The sequence below is a fragment of the Rhineura floridana genome, chromosome 7 (assembly GCF_030035675.1).
Source record: "Rhineura floridana isolate rRhiFlo1 chromosome 7, rRhiFlo1.hap2, whole genome shotgun sequence".
In the NCBI taxonomy this organism is placed as follows: Eukaryota; Metazoa; Chordata; class Lepidosauria; order Squamata; family Rhineuridae; genus Rhineura; species Rhineura floridana.
The window spans coordinates 84,012,993-84,029,897 of record NC_084486.1 but is presented as its reverse complement, the minus strand read 5'-3'; the positions used below and the strand labels follow the sequence as shown (position 1 = coordinate 84,029,897).

The window sequence follows — 16,905 nt, the reverse complement described above, 5'->3', positions numbered from 1 at the left end:
GACTATTTTTTCTGATCTACTTTTTTGTTGTTGTTGTTGACGAATCTGCTCATTCTCTCTGCTACTAGTTATTTGAACGCTGTGAACTAAAAGCTGTTTTTGCACTTCTGGACATTTAAGAGATAAGGACTGTCTAGCGTGTGACGTTAGTTGGTTGGAAAGATTAACTCCTTTGTAACTGGATAAAGAAATAAACTGCTCTTTGCTTGGGACATTGAAAATTGAAGGAGTTTTGTTCTTTTGGTTTTAAGAATGGCAATTAAGAAGATCATGGATGTACAAGAAGGGACTTTATTTCTAGACATGCTTCAGAAAATAATGGATGGGATTAACTCAATAAAACAAGAACTGAGAAATAATAGACAAGCGTGGAGAACTGAATTTCATGAAATGAGACAGGAGCTGAAAGAAACTCAGGATTCTATGAGAAAGGAGAATAAAGATAGATCTGGAAAACAAAAAAAGGATGAAAGAGAAATTAAAGGCAAGGTTCAATCTATGGAGATTGGCTTAAATATGGACATGAAAAAAGATTTGGATTTCCTGGTTGTGACGGATCCTGGAGATAAATATTACAGTTTGGAATACAGCGCTGTCTCTGAAGGAATTGAAGAGATTGGAGATAAAGATATTATCGGTTCAAAAAAATTCCTAGACTGGAAGGATTTCATGGAACTTGAAATGGAGAAAGTTAATAGAATTAATCCCTGTTTTGTGTCAATGGAAAAACCTTCAAGAAATGTACTAGTGTATCATGTGGAAAAGAGGAGCAGAGATGCGGCTTTGAAACAATACTTCAGTGTTACGTTTGGATTTGATGGTAAGAAAATATCTGTGATGGAGGAAATTCCTATCAGACTTTTATTATATGACTATGACAGCAAGATTTTTGGGTGCGTAAAGATGGAAGATGGACCCAATATGGATAATGACAGAAGAGCGATTTGAAACTACTGGACTCAGTAGATTTGATGAGCTGGATTAATTGACATGTTTATTTAGAAAAAAAATTGATTGACATATATCTCAAGGATTGGAAACTTCTCTTTCACTTTTTGTGGAAGATTAAAATGATATGATGTTAATGAGATTTGAAACCAACTAAGATAACTGCTGGAGGAAGGTGATTTTATAATCTATTAAGAGATAGGTCTGTTATATATTATAGATTTATAGTTGAATTATAGTGTTTTGAAATTACTGGATTTAGTAGATTTGATGAGCTGGATTAATTGGCATGTTTATTTAGAAAAAAAATTGATTGATATATATCTCAAGGATTGGAAACTTCTCTTTGACTTTTGGTGGAATATTAAAATGATATGATGTTAATGAGATTTGAAACCAACTAATATAACCGCTGGAGGAAGGTGATTTTATAATCTATTAAGAGATAGGTTTGTTATATATTATAGATTTATAGCTGAACTATGACAAATCGGAAGTCAATATTTTTATATATATGTATTTTTTTTGTATTGTATTAGTTATTGATTTGTGTTGTTTTCTTTTTGTATTATTTTGGTTTTGAAAATTAGAATAAAAATTAATTGGAAAAAAAAATCACAACTGGGACAGAATACAGCAGGCAGAATTGTAACTGGGCCCATACAGGTTGCCTGCATGACATCAATTCTGGCCCAACTGCACTTGGCTGCCTATGTATCTCAAAGCCCAACCCAGAAAGTTGGTTTTATCCTATAATGCCTTATATAGCCCACCTGGCACTGACATTACAATCATTTTGACACCTAGAAGATCTCCCTCTACTCCCAGGCATTTGACAGGCCAATTACTATAAGAAGATCTAATTTGGTGTTATTTACAATTGGTCATGCATTGGTGATCTCATTTGGTATTTTTAAGGAGTTGATGTGTTTTAATAAGATTAGTTATATGATTCTGATTTTTTGTATAGGAAAATAAAAAGTGGTCTGGTGGATCAGGTCAATGGCCCATCTAGTCCAGTATCTTGTTCTCACAGTGACCAACCAGATTCCTATGGGAAGTCTGAAAGCAGAACCGGAGTGCAACTGCGGTCTCCCCACTTGTGATTCCCAGCAACTGGTATTCAGAGGCATTCACTGCCTCTCCCCTGATAGTATAGGTAGATTTACATGTTTTGTGTTTAATTATTGATGGAAGTCACCTTGAAACTTGTAGGCATCCAACACATTTTTAAAAAATCAAATCTAATGAGCAGTTGGAGTAGGGGAGACCCACTCCACCCTAGAGTCATTTGTAGGGGTAAGTAAGAGTTTCATGGGGCTACAAATCCTAGAACCTCCATGTTCAGTTGCAGTACACCTCTCAAGACCAAGTGCTTATGGGCCAATACAGCTACTTTTTACTTCATGTGTGTGCCTAGGGGAACACCAAATGTAGGATTATTTATTTATTTATTAAATTTATATAAATTTATTTGAATTAGACCAAATCGATATGAATCGTATATTATATATTGTATATTGATTTTTATGTTGTAAACCGTCCAGAGAGCTTCGGCTATGGGGCGGTATAGAAATTTAATTTAATAATAATAATATCCTGCCCTTCCTGCCTCCCAGATGGAGCCCCGAGTGGCAAAGAAAAACACCAAAAGCACTTTAAAACATCTTAAAAACAAAAGACTTTAAAACATATTAAAACAACAAATTAGGATCCTAAACTGGAGGAAGAGGCTCCCAAGCCTCCTAAAGAAGGTACTTTCTTCTTGCAGGGAACATTCCCTCCAAACTGCTATGTAAAGCTTCCCAGTTTGGCTTCTATTGGCTTAAAAAAAAAAACTGGCACAGGGCCTAAAATATAATCTCCTGGTTTATTAATGTAAAAATGGTTTACTGTTTTATTCCAGTGCCAGGATGTATTTATTATCAACACATTTTTTTTGGGGGGGGAAGAGAAGGTTGTGAATGGCCACTGCTAATAATGTAATTTTCACTGTCTGTACTTTTTGGCATTTCATCTCCACCAGACTTCACAGTCTACAATTCCTCTTCTCCCCCCCCCCATATATACCTGCCATTTAGAAATAGATGTCATGCATTTGATAAAGTGGACTTTAATCCACAAAAGTTTATGCTATACAAAAATGGTTAGCCTGTCAGGAGCTCAGGCTGGACCTTTGGCCTGGTTGAGCCTTCTTATTTTTATCTGTGAAATCTTCACTGGCTGATCATGTTGTGTGGGGCTGATGGGAGCTGGAGTCCCAACATCTGAAGGGCACCCAGTTGCCTACCTCTGCATCCATCCGCACAAAAGCCAAAGGTCTAAGAGGTATGACCCCAGAAGACAGTGATTGTACACTGATACAAGAATGATAAGGAAAGGTGCAGATGTTCCCCATTAGTTGTTGCACCCTTTTTTGAATTTATATTGAATTTATATTTTAAAAATGTTTTTCTTTTGAAATGGGCTAACTCCTTATCTCCAATACTGGGGGGATAGCTCAATTTTGTAAATTAAAAAAAAAGTTTTCTAATGCAGCCCCCTCCTTTACTCACCACCCATTTGTACAATTCATATATAACTCCTGCTAGGGATCTGTCAGTTTTGTTTCTCATTTTTTCAATCTTAAATTTAGTTCTCCACATTTCTGCACAAACTTGTTATTTTTAAAAAAGGGGGGGCAGAACCCTTTGTTCACTAACCTCCCACCTTCAAACACACACGCACATACACACCGGGCACCCCAACACCCCCATGGGGACACCCACAAACACACACGGACACACTCTCTCTCTCACACCCACACCCACAGAGACTAACAGCACAGGCACCCCCAAACACACACCCACATGAGGCATCCCAATCCCCCCCTCACACAGGGATACACACACACACACACACACACACACACACACACGGACGCTCTTACAGCGCGCGCGCGCGCGCGCACACACACACACACACACGGAGATTCACAGCCCAGGCACCCTCAAACATACCCACACACACACCAGGCAGCCCAATCCCCACACACATGCATGGGGAGACTCACAGCCCAGGCACCCCCAAACACACCCACACACACGTGGATAGACACACAGGGACATTGACTCTCTCACACACACAGACATGAAAACTCACAGCCCAGGGACCCTCAAACACGCACGCATACACACAGGAACTTACAAACACTCCCTCAGACCCTCACAAACCCTACCAGCTTGCCCCTCCGCTGCCCTGCCTCAGCCACTTACCGGCCTTCTGTTTCCCCCGGCCTGGAGCAAAGCCACTACCCTATCTAGGCCACATGAGCTGTCTCCTGCCTGTTCCCAGCCTTGGGCCCGGCACAGTCAGCCTTTTTTCTCCCGCCCCCTGCCTTGAGCCCAGTGTGGCTGCAGTTCGTAAAGCTCAATCACCCCAGCCAGCAACCTGCAAACCTGCTAAAGAAAAAAGCCTGCAGCCGATTAGCTCGGTTTAACAGCAAGGAAGAAGGTTGCCCCCTGGTGCTCTCTCCTCGAATATATTGTGTTTGAAGGGGGAGAAAAGAAACGGAAGTGTGTTTGTCAGCAGCCGGAAATGAAATGACGACCAGGACAGAGCAAGTGGGCGGCGTAGGGGAGGATCCAAATAGAAAAAAGAGAGAAACATTTACACGCACTGAAGTGGATGCGGTTTTTCAAGGTAAATCCTGTTTTTAGTTGCAGACTTGCAATTGGATAATGAAACTAGGGAGTAGTGTCCAAGACTTCACCAAAAGTAGACATTTCCTAGTATCATTTGTACCTGGACAGTAGCATTACTGGATCACAATCTTATGTACGTCTACTTGGAAGTCTAACTGAATTCAATGGGCCTTTGCTACTCCCAAGTAAATGTGCAAGCTTTTGATTCTGCTGCTGCTTAAGGTACTGATTGTGAGTGTTGCCCTGTTTTTGTTTTGTTTTGTTGCTGCTGTTTTTAGTTTGATAATTTGTATTTTATTGGTTGGGATTATGATTCATTTCTGAGCAACATGTTTGTGGATATGTTAAGAGGGGTGTGTATATATGTGTGTGTGTAAATAAATAAATACAAAGTCACTTTGTGTGATCCGTAGGAGTAAATACAGTAGGGCCCCACTCATACAGTGGGTTATGTTCTGGACCCCCGCTGTAAAGCAAAAACCGCTGTAAAGCGGAACCCATTGACTAACATTGCCCAAAATGGCGCCCGGCGGCAAAAAACTGCCGTGAAAGCGGAACAAACGCTGTAAAGCGGGGCCTTTCTACAATTCACAACCGCTGTATTAGCGGAACGCTGTAAAGCGAAGCGCTGTAAAGCGGGGCCCTACTGTAATATGAAACAGTGGGGAAAGAGATTCTCCTCCTTAAATAAAATTATTTATTAATTCGTAATGTCTGTGCTGTGTGGAAATAAGCCTCCGACACTAAACGGAGAGCATCAGTAAGGTAGTTGGGAGAGTGACTTGAACTCATATCTCAACAGCCACGATCAACTCCTGTTTGCCTTTTCATCTGTTCTGTCCTTTTCCCCTCACCGTCGTTGAATCTTCGACACGAGCGATAGGCTTATTTGATTGGATATAACAAGATGGCAGCAACTCCAGCAGCGAGTGCTGTGGATGTTCAAGCTCGATTTGGCCACTCGGTGAAGGGACTACTGACCGAGAAAGTGACCACCTGCGGCACAGACGTCATTGCCCTCACCAAACAGGTGCTGAAGGGTTCCCGGAGCGCCGAGGTGAGTGAGACTACGAGGTCCAGAAGGCACTGCGCTAAAGCGCAAATTTAGATCGGCAACGGGAGCGCAGTGTATGCTGGGATATGTAGTGACTGTAGGTTGCCAACCTCTTCGGAACGGATCTTTTAGGAAAGCCCCAGCTTCCTGTCTCCATGGTTATATTTCTGAAGTGGGATGTCACAACACACGCTTGGAGGTTGATCAGCAGTTGATAAGTGCTCTCGATTGTCATCCTTCTAAGGAGGGAAGAAGATGAAGGACTGATTTTTTGATTGATCGCTCCCTTCTTGTTCTGGTTTAAAAACTGGGGTGTGGAAACGGAGACTTAGCACTAAAAGTTGTCATTTAACACTCTGTGCATACTATGTTTTCACTGACCTTTTAAAAACAATAGTCGTTCACTCCCATTAGCTGCAGTAATAAAATGCTGTGCTCTTAATTCAACGGCAACAGAATACCGGTGTGCCTTTTTGCTTTGTACCCCGGTGGAGGGGGGGGGAGTGATGCCAGTTGCCTGCATTTATTAATGAGCATGAGCGATGCTGCTTTTGAGAAGGACAAAATCCCAAATGTTCCTGCCTGGGAGGAGGGAAGGATTTTCACTGTAGTCTCCTGGGCTTTCCAGCAACCTAGGAGAATGAACAGTCAATTAGGGCTAGACACTCTTTCCTATAGTAATTCCTGGTGTACTGCTGATTGTATGAGTGATATATTGGTGGGAGCATGCCCAGCAGTAATTTCAACAGGAAAACGGTTGCAGTTTGTGAGTACACATCCTAGTGCTGAGATGGGGAGCCTTTTCTGCTGAAAGCACTCCCTTTTTCCATTTTCTTTCCCCCCCTTCCCACTGTTTTCCTGCTATGCCTCTTTCATGAAATTGTGCCACAGGTTACCCACCCCTGCCCTAGGATATCATCTGTTCTACAGGGGTGGAGTGGGGGGAAGACAAGAAAGTGCTAATGTAACTTTGCTAATATAAATAAATTATACAATTTTTTATCCTACTTTTCAGCCAAAAAAAAAGGCTGCCAGAGCAGCTTGTAGATAAATTAAAAAGACAGCCCCTGCCTTCATGTTTACAGTCTAAAAAGGGGCAACACAAAAGAAAAATAGATTGGGGGGGGAGGAGGAAATAAACTCAGGCACAAGTTCTTTTAATGGCCAGCTAGAGTGGAAAAGTTCAAGGAGAGGTGCCAAAAGTTGCTAGTCTGTCAGCTTTATTTACAGAGTGGCCCTGCATCCCTTTTCCCTCCTCTGCTGCAGTCTGACGTAATGTGTCACTATATAACCCCCCCCCCTCGGTGTGGAAACTTACCTTAAAAGTAACAATAAGAAAATTCAACCCTGGAGCAACTTTATTTCTGTTGTACACCGCCCAGAGAGCAATGCTAGTCGGGCGGTATAGAAATTTAACAAATAAAATCAATAAATAAAATTATTCACAGGGATGGTAGGTAGCACTAACTTTATCTGTGGCATCCAGAAGCTCTCTGGTTAAGCCAAATGAATAGCATGAGCAAGTGGTCATGGGAGTGGGGTGTGAGAGGATGGGTTTATTTGGGTTTCTGTCCAGTGGGTCTTTCTTTCTATATCTAGCCACAAATAGCTGATTTTAAGTAATGCTGTACATTTCAGAGTTCAGTAGCACTTACGTTAATATTCTCAGAGATTCCCAATGAACTGGCCTTCTATGACAAGTACTTCCTTAATCATGCTGGCTAGTACTGTGTACCACCTGTAGAACATGCAAAATCTTGGTTCAGAACTGTAAGTAATTCTCAGTTTTGGTGAGCAGAGTTTCCTGCCTTGAGAGACAAAATGGCGTACACCTTATCCCAGTCGGCATCTGTGTTGGAATTGTTTTTTAAGATGTTTTTAAAGATGTTTTTAAAGATTGGGCCTTGTGACTAACATACAGCTAGGAAAAAGCATTATATATTTTTTTTCATAGTTAATATCTTTATTAAGTATAAATCATAAGTCAGAAATTTTTACCACATTAAGTAAAAAGAAGGAAAACAATTTATAGTACTACTTCTCATAAAAATAAAAGTATAATATTGACGGTTTTTTCTTTTGATGGGAGAATGAGTGGATTTTTGCTTCCTGATTTCATATGTAAAAGGGTAAAAAAAACCACAAGCTTTTAGACATTTGGACTCAATGTTTTCTGTACTGTGTTTAATATTTTCTACTCCCAAGTGAATGAATTCTTTCCCCTTCCTAATGTCTCTTATTCTTATCTCCTTTCCACTGTTGAAATTTAGATTGCTTATGTCACTCTGTAAAGCACCATGTACACTGATATGTATTATAAATAATAAAATGTATCATATGTAAATATGTATCATAAGAGTATCTTGCTTACTTGACCCACACCACTGATTTCATGACTTATAAAGCATTTTCTTCTACATAGAGACTATTTCAGGCAACAATTTTTTTCTAACAGTCTCTTTTGCACCCAAGAAGATATTATTCCTGGGTTAAAACTCAGTTTGTTAAGCCTACAATAATTGTCATTTTAGACTGCTTAAATCCCACTGAAGTCTGTGAGCAGACTTGCCACCCTTGAGTGCCAATGGAGGGCTATATCACTGGTACCCAAGAACATGAAACTTGTATCTCTTACTGTGGCTTCCATGTCTTTCAGTTCCTAGGACAGGCTGCCAGAAACATGGTGATGCAAGAGGATGCTATCCTGCACTCGGAAGATGTAAGAAATGCTTTATCTACAAAAGTGAAGGCTTTGCCTGATGGCTAGGTAGACCAATGTGAACTGTAAGAAATGCAGGAAAGAGGAGGTTGCAAGTAAAGTGCAGGGTTGGGAATGGAAAGTATTTGTTTTTGTTCCATTCCTAACACAGATCTGGGCTTCATTCCAGAAACACTACACATTCCCTGCCTTTACAATTTTCCATAGTCTATATTTACCAGAGTAGCCTTGACATTGGTATTCATGGTCAGATTTAAAGGAGATTTGAGCAAACAGTGGCCATATTGTTATCTGATACTGAGAACATTGCCAGCTTTTAGTTGGGCAAAAAACCTCTTCATCTCTATTTGTATATGGGACATCTTTGAAATACGTGAACAGTGCTACAGAAGGCTGTGCATTTTTTGTGATAATGCCAACCTTCTGCTTTTGGTTTTAATAATTTATATTGGAATTTCAGTAATTAATAATGCTTGAGCAGTAGTTGCAGTCCACAGACTGTAAAGTGAGCCAGTCTGTGGCAAGTGAGCTTGCTCAGCTTCCTGTTGCTAAGAGGAAAACTTTGTTGTCTGCTTCCTCAGAGACTACATTGCCCCCCAATTTATATGGTGATATGATGGTTGGTGATGAATTTTCATGATGTGGCTGATGATAGATGGTGTGGTGGGTTACAGATGGTACTTGGGCTCTATGTTGTCAAGCCCAAGCCCATTAGACTTTTTTATTTACCAAGCTTACCTATTAGGAATTTGAAATCACAAAGTCATCTTTTTGTTGCTCTCAGGATTAGAATGCTAAAATTGCTGAACTGAATCTAAATATTGTGCTAGCTGTAAAATTAATTGGTTTATATTCTGCTCTTTGACTAGAGTCCTCAAAGTGACTGACACTTGTAAAATAGAACAGATATACCAAGAATCAGATGGTCACATACCACACTGAAAAGTGCTGAGTCAGTACTTGCTAGAACCATCTGCCTGAATTATGCAACGTAGGCTGCAATCCAATACACACTTACCTGGGAGTCAGTCCCATTGAACTCAGTGGCGTTTACTTTGAGTAGATATGTATTGGATTGCAGCCATAGATACTTTATTATCAGAATTTTCCTTACTAATTTGGGAGAATAGATGAACTGACTAGGTTTAGAGCTGGGAAAGTTAATTTTAAACATTTTGAGATCATTCAGAGTAACAGGCTCTAGGCTAGGAGTGTCTAACATAAAATGTCCTGAGTAATAATTGCACTGTTAGAATCATAGTGGAAAAGAACATTTATTTCATGTTTTGTCTTTTGCAGAGTTTAAGAAAAATGGCCATTATAACTACTCATTTGCAGTACCAGTAAGTATACACATTGTGTACTCTGTATTTGAGTGGCTGGTCTTCCTGGAAATGCAATTTCACCTTGTATAGACCTTATACTTTGTAGTTCATTTTACACAATTTGCAAGGGACCCTGCAGGACAAGGTTGAAACTGAACCCAGGACTATTAAAGTCTTTTCCTCTTTATTGTTTCTATCAGGCTGTGAGTGCCATTCCTTATGTAACCAAAGTGACACTACCCCGCACAAGAGGGAGGTATCAGCAAGCTTAGGGGAACACCATAGTTTGCAGAATTACTTTTTTAAAAAAGAAAAGAAAAAGAAAACCTAAGGTGGAACTGGCTCCCCAACAGCCCAATGAGGACTATTGTCCAGTGAATGCTGACTGACTGTTGGAGGGCAGAATGGAATAAAGTAGCTTGGAATCTTGAACAGCCACACTCAACTTTTGTTACAGGTCCTGCTTGTCCTCTATTACTAGCATTTCAAGAGAGCATCTACTATTAACTGCTAGGATAAAATAACTAAACTGAATCTTCTTAAGTTGTTTTGTCCTATACCAAGTCAGACTTATCTTTTCACAGCTTTACTTCACAAGTTTCTTTGCATCACTAGTAGCAATCTCTTAAACGCATGTCTATTGGGAACCCAAGTGTGTGAACCTGCTACTCACATATCCGAATAAACACTTCCTTAAGAAGAGGGGGATCTTTTGCTAGAAATAAACCAGGCTTTGCCCTGAAATGTATCTGAATTATGTATATAACCCAAGAAATGTAGATACAAATCAGGTTAAAGTAAAGCTTTCTTTTATTGAAAGAAAAGAGAATAATAGCAATACACCATTACTGACAGTGTGGTGCCATTAAATATCCTAACCCATTCATACTCTAAACTAAAGAGATAGAAGATCCCTGTTGCTATAAGAAATGACAACTTTCCGCGATTACCTTTCCTAAGTCCAAGGGAATGGGCAGTGGAATACAGTTGAAGTGATGTGAAGGAGCTCTGACCAAAAAGCAGAAAATAATCTCTTTGCCTCAAGGTTTGCACTGAGAGAGACTCGCTTCCCAACCTGTGGTCTGAAGTCCTGCCCTGTGTTCCTTGAGAGTGTAGTTATACATGTTGGAGCTCAGATTGCCATCTTAGTCTCAAATCCTGCTCTTAAATACACTTTTCCTCTTACAAATGAATGTAAAAAGGAGGGGTTTAGGGTATGTGATCTCATGCTGTGTGTTTATTTCTTGCTGACACTCTGAAACATTTGGGTTTTTTTCTAATGCTGCCTTTGAATAATGGAATTGTTCTGCTAAGCGAAAGGGAAGTCTGCCAAGGAAAAACATAACATTTAATTCAGGGTCTGCATGTTCCTCCGAAAGTACCAAAAGATGGCCCTTGCTTCTCGTCCTTATTTCACAATACTCAGGAAGGCACAATGAGTGAGAAGATTGGGGGTGCAGGGCAAAATACTCCAGGGCTTTGCCACTCTTCCAACTCAGAATGAACCAAAGTGGGGTTTAGCCAGAGTACTTCTAACAAATCTCAGGATGTCAGGTCAGTTCTAGATACCATGCCAGTGACATCAGACAATCTGATATCTCCTTAATTTTTTTAGCCTCATGAGCTGTAAATCAGGCCTCCTTGTATCAGCTCAAAATCCAGTTCAGCCTAGTTGTATTCTTAAGTACCCTATAGCCAATTTCCTTATAATGTTTTTTTCTATTATTTTCCAGGCAGGAAGCTATTCAGAAAAAGTAAGTTTGCTCTGTTTTATTTGGGTGGGAGGTTATCTTTCACACTTCCCTCAACATGTCCTTGTTGCCACTTTTGCCAAACATTATGACCTTTGACCTTTTATTTTGTTCTTGTTATTTTGAATATAAAGTAAATAGGTTAGGACTGTATTACCTCGGTATGATGATGCTTAGCACACTGCTGGTGCCAAAAAATGTTAAATAATACTGATACTGCTTGGGTTTTTTTTAAAAATGTGTAACACAGTAAACACAGGTAAAATGTATGAAGAAAGATTCAAAAAAAATTTTAAGAGGTGGATGGAACTTATAGTGACTAAGAAGGCTATACTCTGCTTTTCCCCCCACTGTGGTTTCTGTTTCTTGTTCTACTGATCTCTAACTGTGAGAGTACGTAGATACTCTTGATTGCTTAACTCTTACTAGTGAGCAAGCCCTGTTGGGCGTAATAGGACTGACTTCCAAGTAAAGACGCATAGCATTGCCCTGTAAAGGTTCTCTCCTAGGTGATATCCTGATAACTCAAGATCAGATTAACTCTGCTACTGAGCATCACAATTATGGGTTTTAGCAGAAATTATCACCATTTACATCTCACTTTGATTTGTCTCACTTCTCTTCTGCCCCCCATCCCCATTTTTCAATTGGAATGATGAGCAGTCCAGTCCTAGCCATGTTTATTTGGAAGGAAATCAGGATTTATTCCAAAGTAAATATAAAAATATTGGATCGTTTGCCATTTGGGTGGTTAGGTATACTTTTCAGAGTTGAGTCGAGTCCTGGGAGTGATTTGGTTTTGTTAGATGATTTGGGAAGGGGAATTAAGTGGACTAAAATAGTAGGTGACTTCCCGATACACCTGGTCCAGCCTTAAGTTGCAGACCGACCCATTTACAGTAATTACTTAATATATGTAAATGTTTGTGAGTACCTATTGAACTCTTTCTTTTCCTCTTTAGTGTTGAACAGTCTTCAAATCTGTGTGATCAACTGAGCCACCTTCTGAAATGAAAAGAAAATGTTGTATGTTATTAAAGAACAGCTTGAAACTAATGGAAGAAAACACGTCTCAGGACTTCTGGAGACACTTCCTGTGTTCCCTCTTCAGCAAATGCACTATGAGACTGACAATGTCCAAAGTCATCTGCTAGCTGTAATGATGCAAAATGCACATTGCTCAGTGTATAAGACTCTGACCTGCTAATGGGAGTAGCTGTTAATGTTTTTCGTCACCAATGTTGTCTTTATAAAAGGCTAGCTATTTTTCATGTATCTAATTACAGACTGCAATCCTATTATCTGTTTAGGAATTTAGTTTCCCGAGGATTTACACCTCTGTAAATAATAAATCAAATACATCTTGTTTTACTTTTGAGCGCTTCAAAGGATGACATTCTTCTTTCAAACTATAAAACCTCAGTCAAATTAAAATATAGTGTGAAATTCTTCATTTTGCAGGGCTGAGGCATAGTCTTGTCATACTAAGCCGAGCACTAGAAAGTTGTTTGAAATTGCTATATATGCAAGTGGTTATTTTGTGTAGGTGCAACCACCATTTTGTACAGGATTATTCTTCAAGCATGTCACCTCTAATCCACCTGAAAAGTAGTTTGCAGTGATGTGCAAAAAGCCTAATCCCATGTATACTGGTTTTGGCAGAGAACCAGTCCGTGTATTATTTTCAGTAGTCACTGCACACAATGATTTTGCGCATCCACAAATGCACCATTTGCCAGCTTAATAACCCTAGTGAGCTAGAAATGTTAATAGTCACTATTGTTCCTAAATACTCTCACTTCTCTGAAATCGACTGCAGAACTGATGACTGGCATTTTGCATCCCTGAAAATGAACATCTACCTTCATTATTTAGGTACTTAAACAAAAGAGTTCTATCTTCAAGGACTGGAACCCTTTTCTGGCTCACTCTCATCTTATTTAATTCATTATTATCTATTTATTTATTTATTAGATTTATATCCCACCCTTTCTCCCAGTAGGAGCCCATGGTGGCAAGTGTTTAATGGGACTGAGCATACTAAGATGAAATGTGACAACTTATTTAGGTTTTCTTTAAAATACTAACTTCAGCAGTTTGCAACAAAATCCGTATGCATCATTGTATACAGGTGATAACAGTTTATTTTTATTTTATTTATTTAATTACATTTCTAGACCGCCCTATAGCAGAAAGCTCTCAGGGCGGTGTACAACAAATAAAATCACAATTAAAATTTTCTCATTTAGGTGGCAATCCTATGCACATTTTCCAGGGAATAATCCCCACTGGGCATATGAGACTTTACTTTTGAGTAAACATGATTAGGTTTGCACTTTTAATTCCCTCCCTCTATTTCTCAGTGCAGTTTTGATTTCATGAGAGTGAGCTGTGCTGAAACTACTTAAGTGCGCATATTTTCTTGCAGAAAGAGTCCTGGAAGAGATCCCTTAAGTCTGTACATCTGCTGTCAGTTTTGTCCTTGGACTACATTCCTACACATTCACTGTTATGGCTCTTGATTAAGCAGCCTTGGCTTCATTATGTAATTCCCTAAAGAACCAGTAATCTATTCAGATATACAGCTGGAGAAGTACATGTGATATCTTATTTATACAGTGCTGTGCACTGAGCCAAATTAAAGCCAATGGGAAACAGAACTGATCTATAATATGCATTTTCTTTTTATTAGTTTGTTTATGCTTTATTCCTTCACTTTTTATCAATGAATCATGAGTACCTTTCTCTGAACAAAGTATTTTGTACACACAATCACATGTAATACGTGTTAAGGTTGCTGTGCCTCTTGCTCTATATAAACAAGAACCAGTTAAATATATATCTGTGGATAATGGTGATGCTGTTATATTTTGTGCATGGTTAAAATCATTCCCTGTATTTCTGATGTTCAGAGATGAGTGTTGTTAGCCAAAATGATACCACCCACTCACAAGAGGAAAATATCAGCAGACGTTTGGAAACTCCAAGGGTTGAAGAAAACGGCACATTTTTATGAAAAAAGGGGGGGAACCCTCCCCAAACAGCCCAATGAGGACTCAGAGTGAGCATGCTCAGTGGCCACAAGCTGGGGTTGGAATGGAAAATCATGTGGGAGGGGATTGAATGGAATATTGTGGAGAAGGGCATGGCTGACAGACTTGAAAAGTGAACAGGAACACTCCATGTTACAATTTGTTGCAAGTCCCATTTGTATTGTTTTTAATACTGATTGGTCCATTCTTATACAATGATTTAATGGGTAAAGCAAACAATAATAAAAAGCTGTTTTGAAATTATTGTGATAATTGTTCTCAGATCTATATATTTATATTATACCCAGTACCCAGTAAGATACTTTCTAGGGTTCACTGACGTGAGCTAGGTAAAAATTTAATTATCTCTGAACTTCTATAGACACTTTTAATTGGAAGTGTCTTGTATTTGTAATGATTTCCCGAAGAGCAGCCATATTAGTTCTTTACCACAAAAGCACCAGTCTTGTGACACTTCACGTGCAACTCAGGATAACATTTCATGCATGTAGTAGAATGTAGTTCTCAAATGCTTAAACCATAATAAATTTGCTAGATGTTGCAAGCAAGACTATAATTGTACCTGTCAAATATAGGTAAAATATTGGCCCTCAGAATTTGAGCAATCTTATTAAGGCTGAAGCCATAAATTTGCTTGTCTTTGTTGCAAGACTTTTTTTAAAAAATGTATCTGAATATAGGCATATTGGCCCGCAGAATTTGAGCTATCTTCTCTTCGTGACTAGTAGCCATGATGGCAATAATGCAACTGGCGGCTCCAGAGGCAGCATGCCGATGGAAGCCAGTTGCTGGGAGCAACAATGAGAGAGTGAGAGAGCTACTGCCATGTCCTGCTTGGGAGCTTCCCAGAGGCATGAACTGTTTAGCATCTCTGGGAAATAGAATGCCGGACCAGACCTTTGGTCTAATCTAGCAAGACCACTCTTAAATTCCGCAGATAAGTGAATGGAGTGAAAGTAGAACGTGGTCACAGTCTGCAAAACAACTTCTGACTATATTTTAAAAGGACTTCTGCAGTCTCCATCACCTTTGGAACAGTCATGTAGTGGCAAATTTGGAAGTGCAGGGTTTCTTCATTATACAATAGTCACAGCCATACACCCTCCCCCTTTTTTTCTTTTGCTGCTGGGTTGAGAATGAGATCCTTGTTAATGATTTCTTCCACAACAAATGTCCCTAGGAGCCAATCGGCATGAAAGGGGAGAATGTTACCTACTGAAAAGAGTCTTCTCAGTGGCCAACTCACCTTTCACTGTGATTGGCTCCAATCAGCAGGAAAGGGCAAGGAAGCAAGTTAGAAAACTCTTCTCAGTGGCTAGTATACAGTATTTCCCTTTCGTGCTGATTGCCTTGTTAGGGCACTGGAGACACAGGGACCCTGCTCCCAAAAAAGTAACGGGTCTAAGGCCCTCCCACCCCACGACTACAGCCCTGTAGAGGGCAGCGTGTAGTGAAGAGCGGGTTGCTGAGGAATAGCCATGGGTCCCGCCTCATGGACCTGCCGTGTTCTGCATCCATAGAACTAATCACATCTACTTCCTGGAACACATCTAACCCCACCTCCACTCGTGACAGACGGAGAGTGTAACGACCCACCCATTTTGTTGATCAAGGACATTATCTTATTCACTGACGTTGTAGTTCCTGTACAAGCATTGTGAGGGGTTGTGTAGTTAGGGGATTCGGAGCTTGTCAACGGCTTAAGGCACCGTTTAGAGTAAGCGGGAGGCTTTGCTTTTTCTTCTGGGGTGACATCGGTGTCAATGAGGAAGAGAATTTTGGGTTTGGGTTTAAAGAACACGGATAGTTCTACCCCGGAGAAGGGGTTGATTTGGCACCGGCAACCCAGGCTATGTCTTTAGGCCTCATATCCTTCAGTAATCCAATCGGATGAAGTGTTTACACCATGTTCTTCTGACCTTTTTCGTTCCTTTACAGTGGCTGCAGAGAGGATACACAGAGAGGTCCAGGTGAGATAGTTTGATGCTGAGATCTTAACATGCGGTATCTTTGCTGCATTGGCATCCCCAAGATCGTTTCCACATTAACGTGCACATACACTTGCATGTTGGGCTAATTAACCTGTTCCCTCGCCTCTGATCTGTGGCTGTTTAGCTCAACGCTGTTCATATATTTTCCCATTCACTTAGCCTGGAGACAGTGTATTATTTATTTATGAATATATGAACCACCTTTTTCAAATAATTTACAAGCGTATCATAAAAACACCTAAAGCAGTCTTAAAAACAGTACAAAAATAAGTGAAAATAAGTTTAAAAGTAATACAGAATACGCATATAAGGCAGAGACATCTTCTTCCATTGTGGGATCAGCCTGGTAAGAACATAAGAACATAAGAAGAGCCTGCTGGA

General features: G+C 39.9%; 3 protein-coding genes across 9 annotated transcripts in view; 2 read left to right on the top strand and 1 right to left on the bottom strand.

The window, feature by feature from the left end:
- Positions 1-4,365, bottom strand: part of LOC133389103 (steroid 17-alpha-hydroxylase/17,20 lyase) — a 43,582-nt gene extending 39,217 nt beyond the window's left edge. For 2 of the 3 annotated variants that reach the window (XM_061636136.1, XM_061636137.1), the window contains exon 1: positions 4,203-4,365. The gene's annotated coding sequence lies outside the window, so the exon portion shown is untranslated. The remainder of the gene's footprint in view (positions 1-4,202) is intronic. The other variant, XM_061636135.1, reaches the window with a different exon arrangement.
- On the top strand, positions 3,895-14,785 carry BORCS7 (BLOC-1 related complex subunit 7). Of its 5 annotated transcripts, none has more exons than XM_061636140.1 (6): positions 3,895-4,629; positions 5,515-5,688; positions 8,342-8,404; positions 9,704-9,747; positions 11,463-11,483; positions 12,443-14,785. In XM_061636140.1, the coding sequence occupies exons 1-6, from the start codon at positions 4,615-4,617 to the stop codon at positions 12,492-12,494; spliced, it is 369 nt and encodes a 122-aa protein (XP_061492124.1). In that variant the 5' UTR covers positions 3,895-4,614; the 3' UTR covers positions 12,495-14,785. The 5 variants fall into 5 exon arrangements, with proteins under 5 accessions (XP_061492124.1, XP_061492125.1, XP_061492123.1 ...); XM_061636141.1 differs by having other exon boundaries at positions 5,434-5,688; XM_061636139.1 differs by lacking the exon at positions 3,895-4,629 and adding an exon at positions 4,638-4,853.
- Positions 13,184-16,905, top strand: part of AS3MT (arsenite methyltransferase) — a 24,074-nt gene continuing 20,352 nt past the window's right edge. The window contains 2 exon segments of the mRNA XM_061637704.1: positions 13,184-13,355; positions 16,472-16,503. Of these exon segments, the coding sequence (XP_061493688.1) occupies positions 13,184-13,355; positions 16,472-16,503 (204 nt within the window).

What these genes read in the sequence shown, in the direction of transcription:
- BORCS7 (XM_061636138.1), top strand. Translation starts at nt 4,821, where the DNA reads ATGTGCAAGCTTTTGATTCTGCTGCTGCTTAAGGTACTGATT. An exon ending in AGGGTTCCCGGAGCGCCGAG is followed by an intron (nt 5,689 to 8,341) that starts GTGAGTGAGACT and finishes CATGTCTTTCAG; the next exon opens with TTCCTAGGACAGGCTGCCAG. An exon ending in CTATCCTGCACTCGGAAGAT is followed by an intron (nt 8,405 to 9,703) that starts GTAAGAAATGCT and finishes TGTCTTTTGCAG; the next exon opens with AGTTTAAGAAAAATGGCCAT.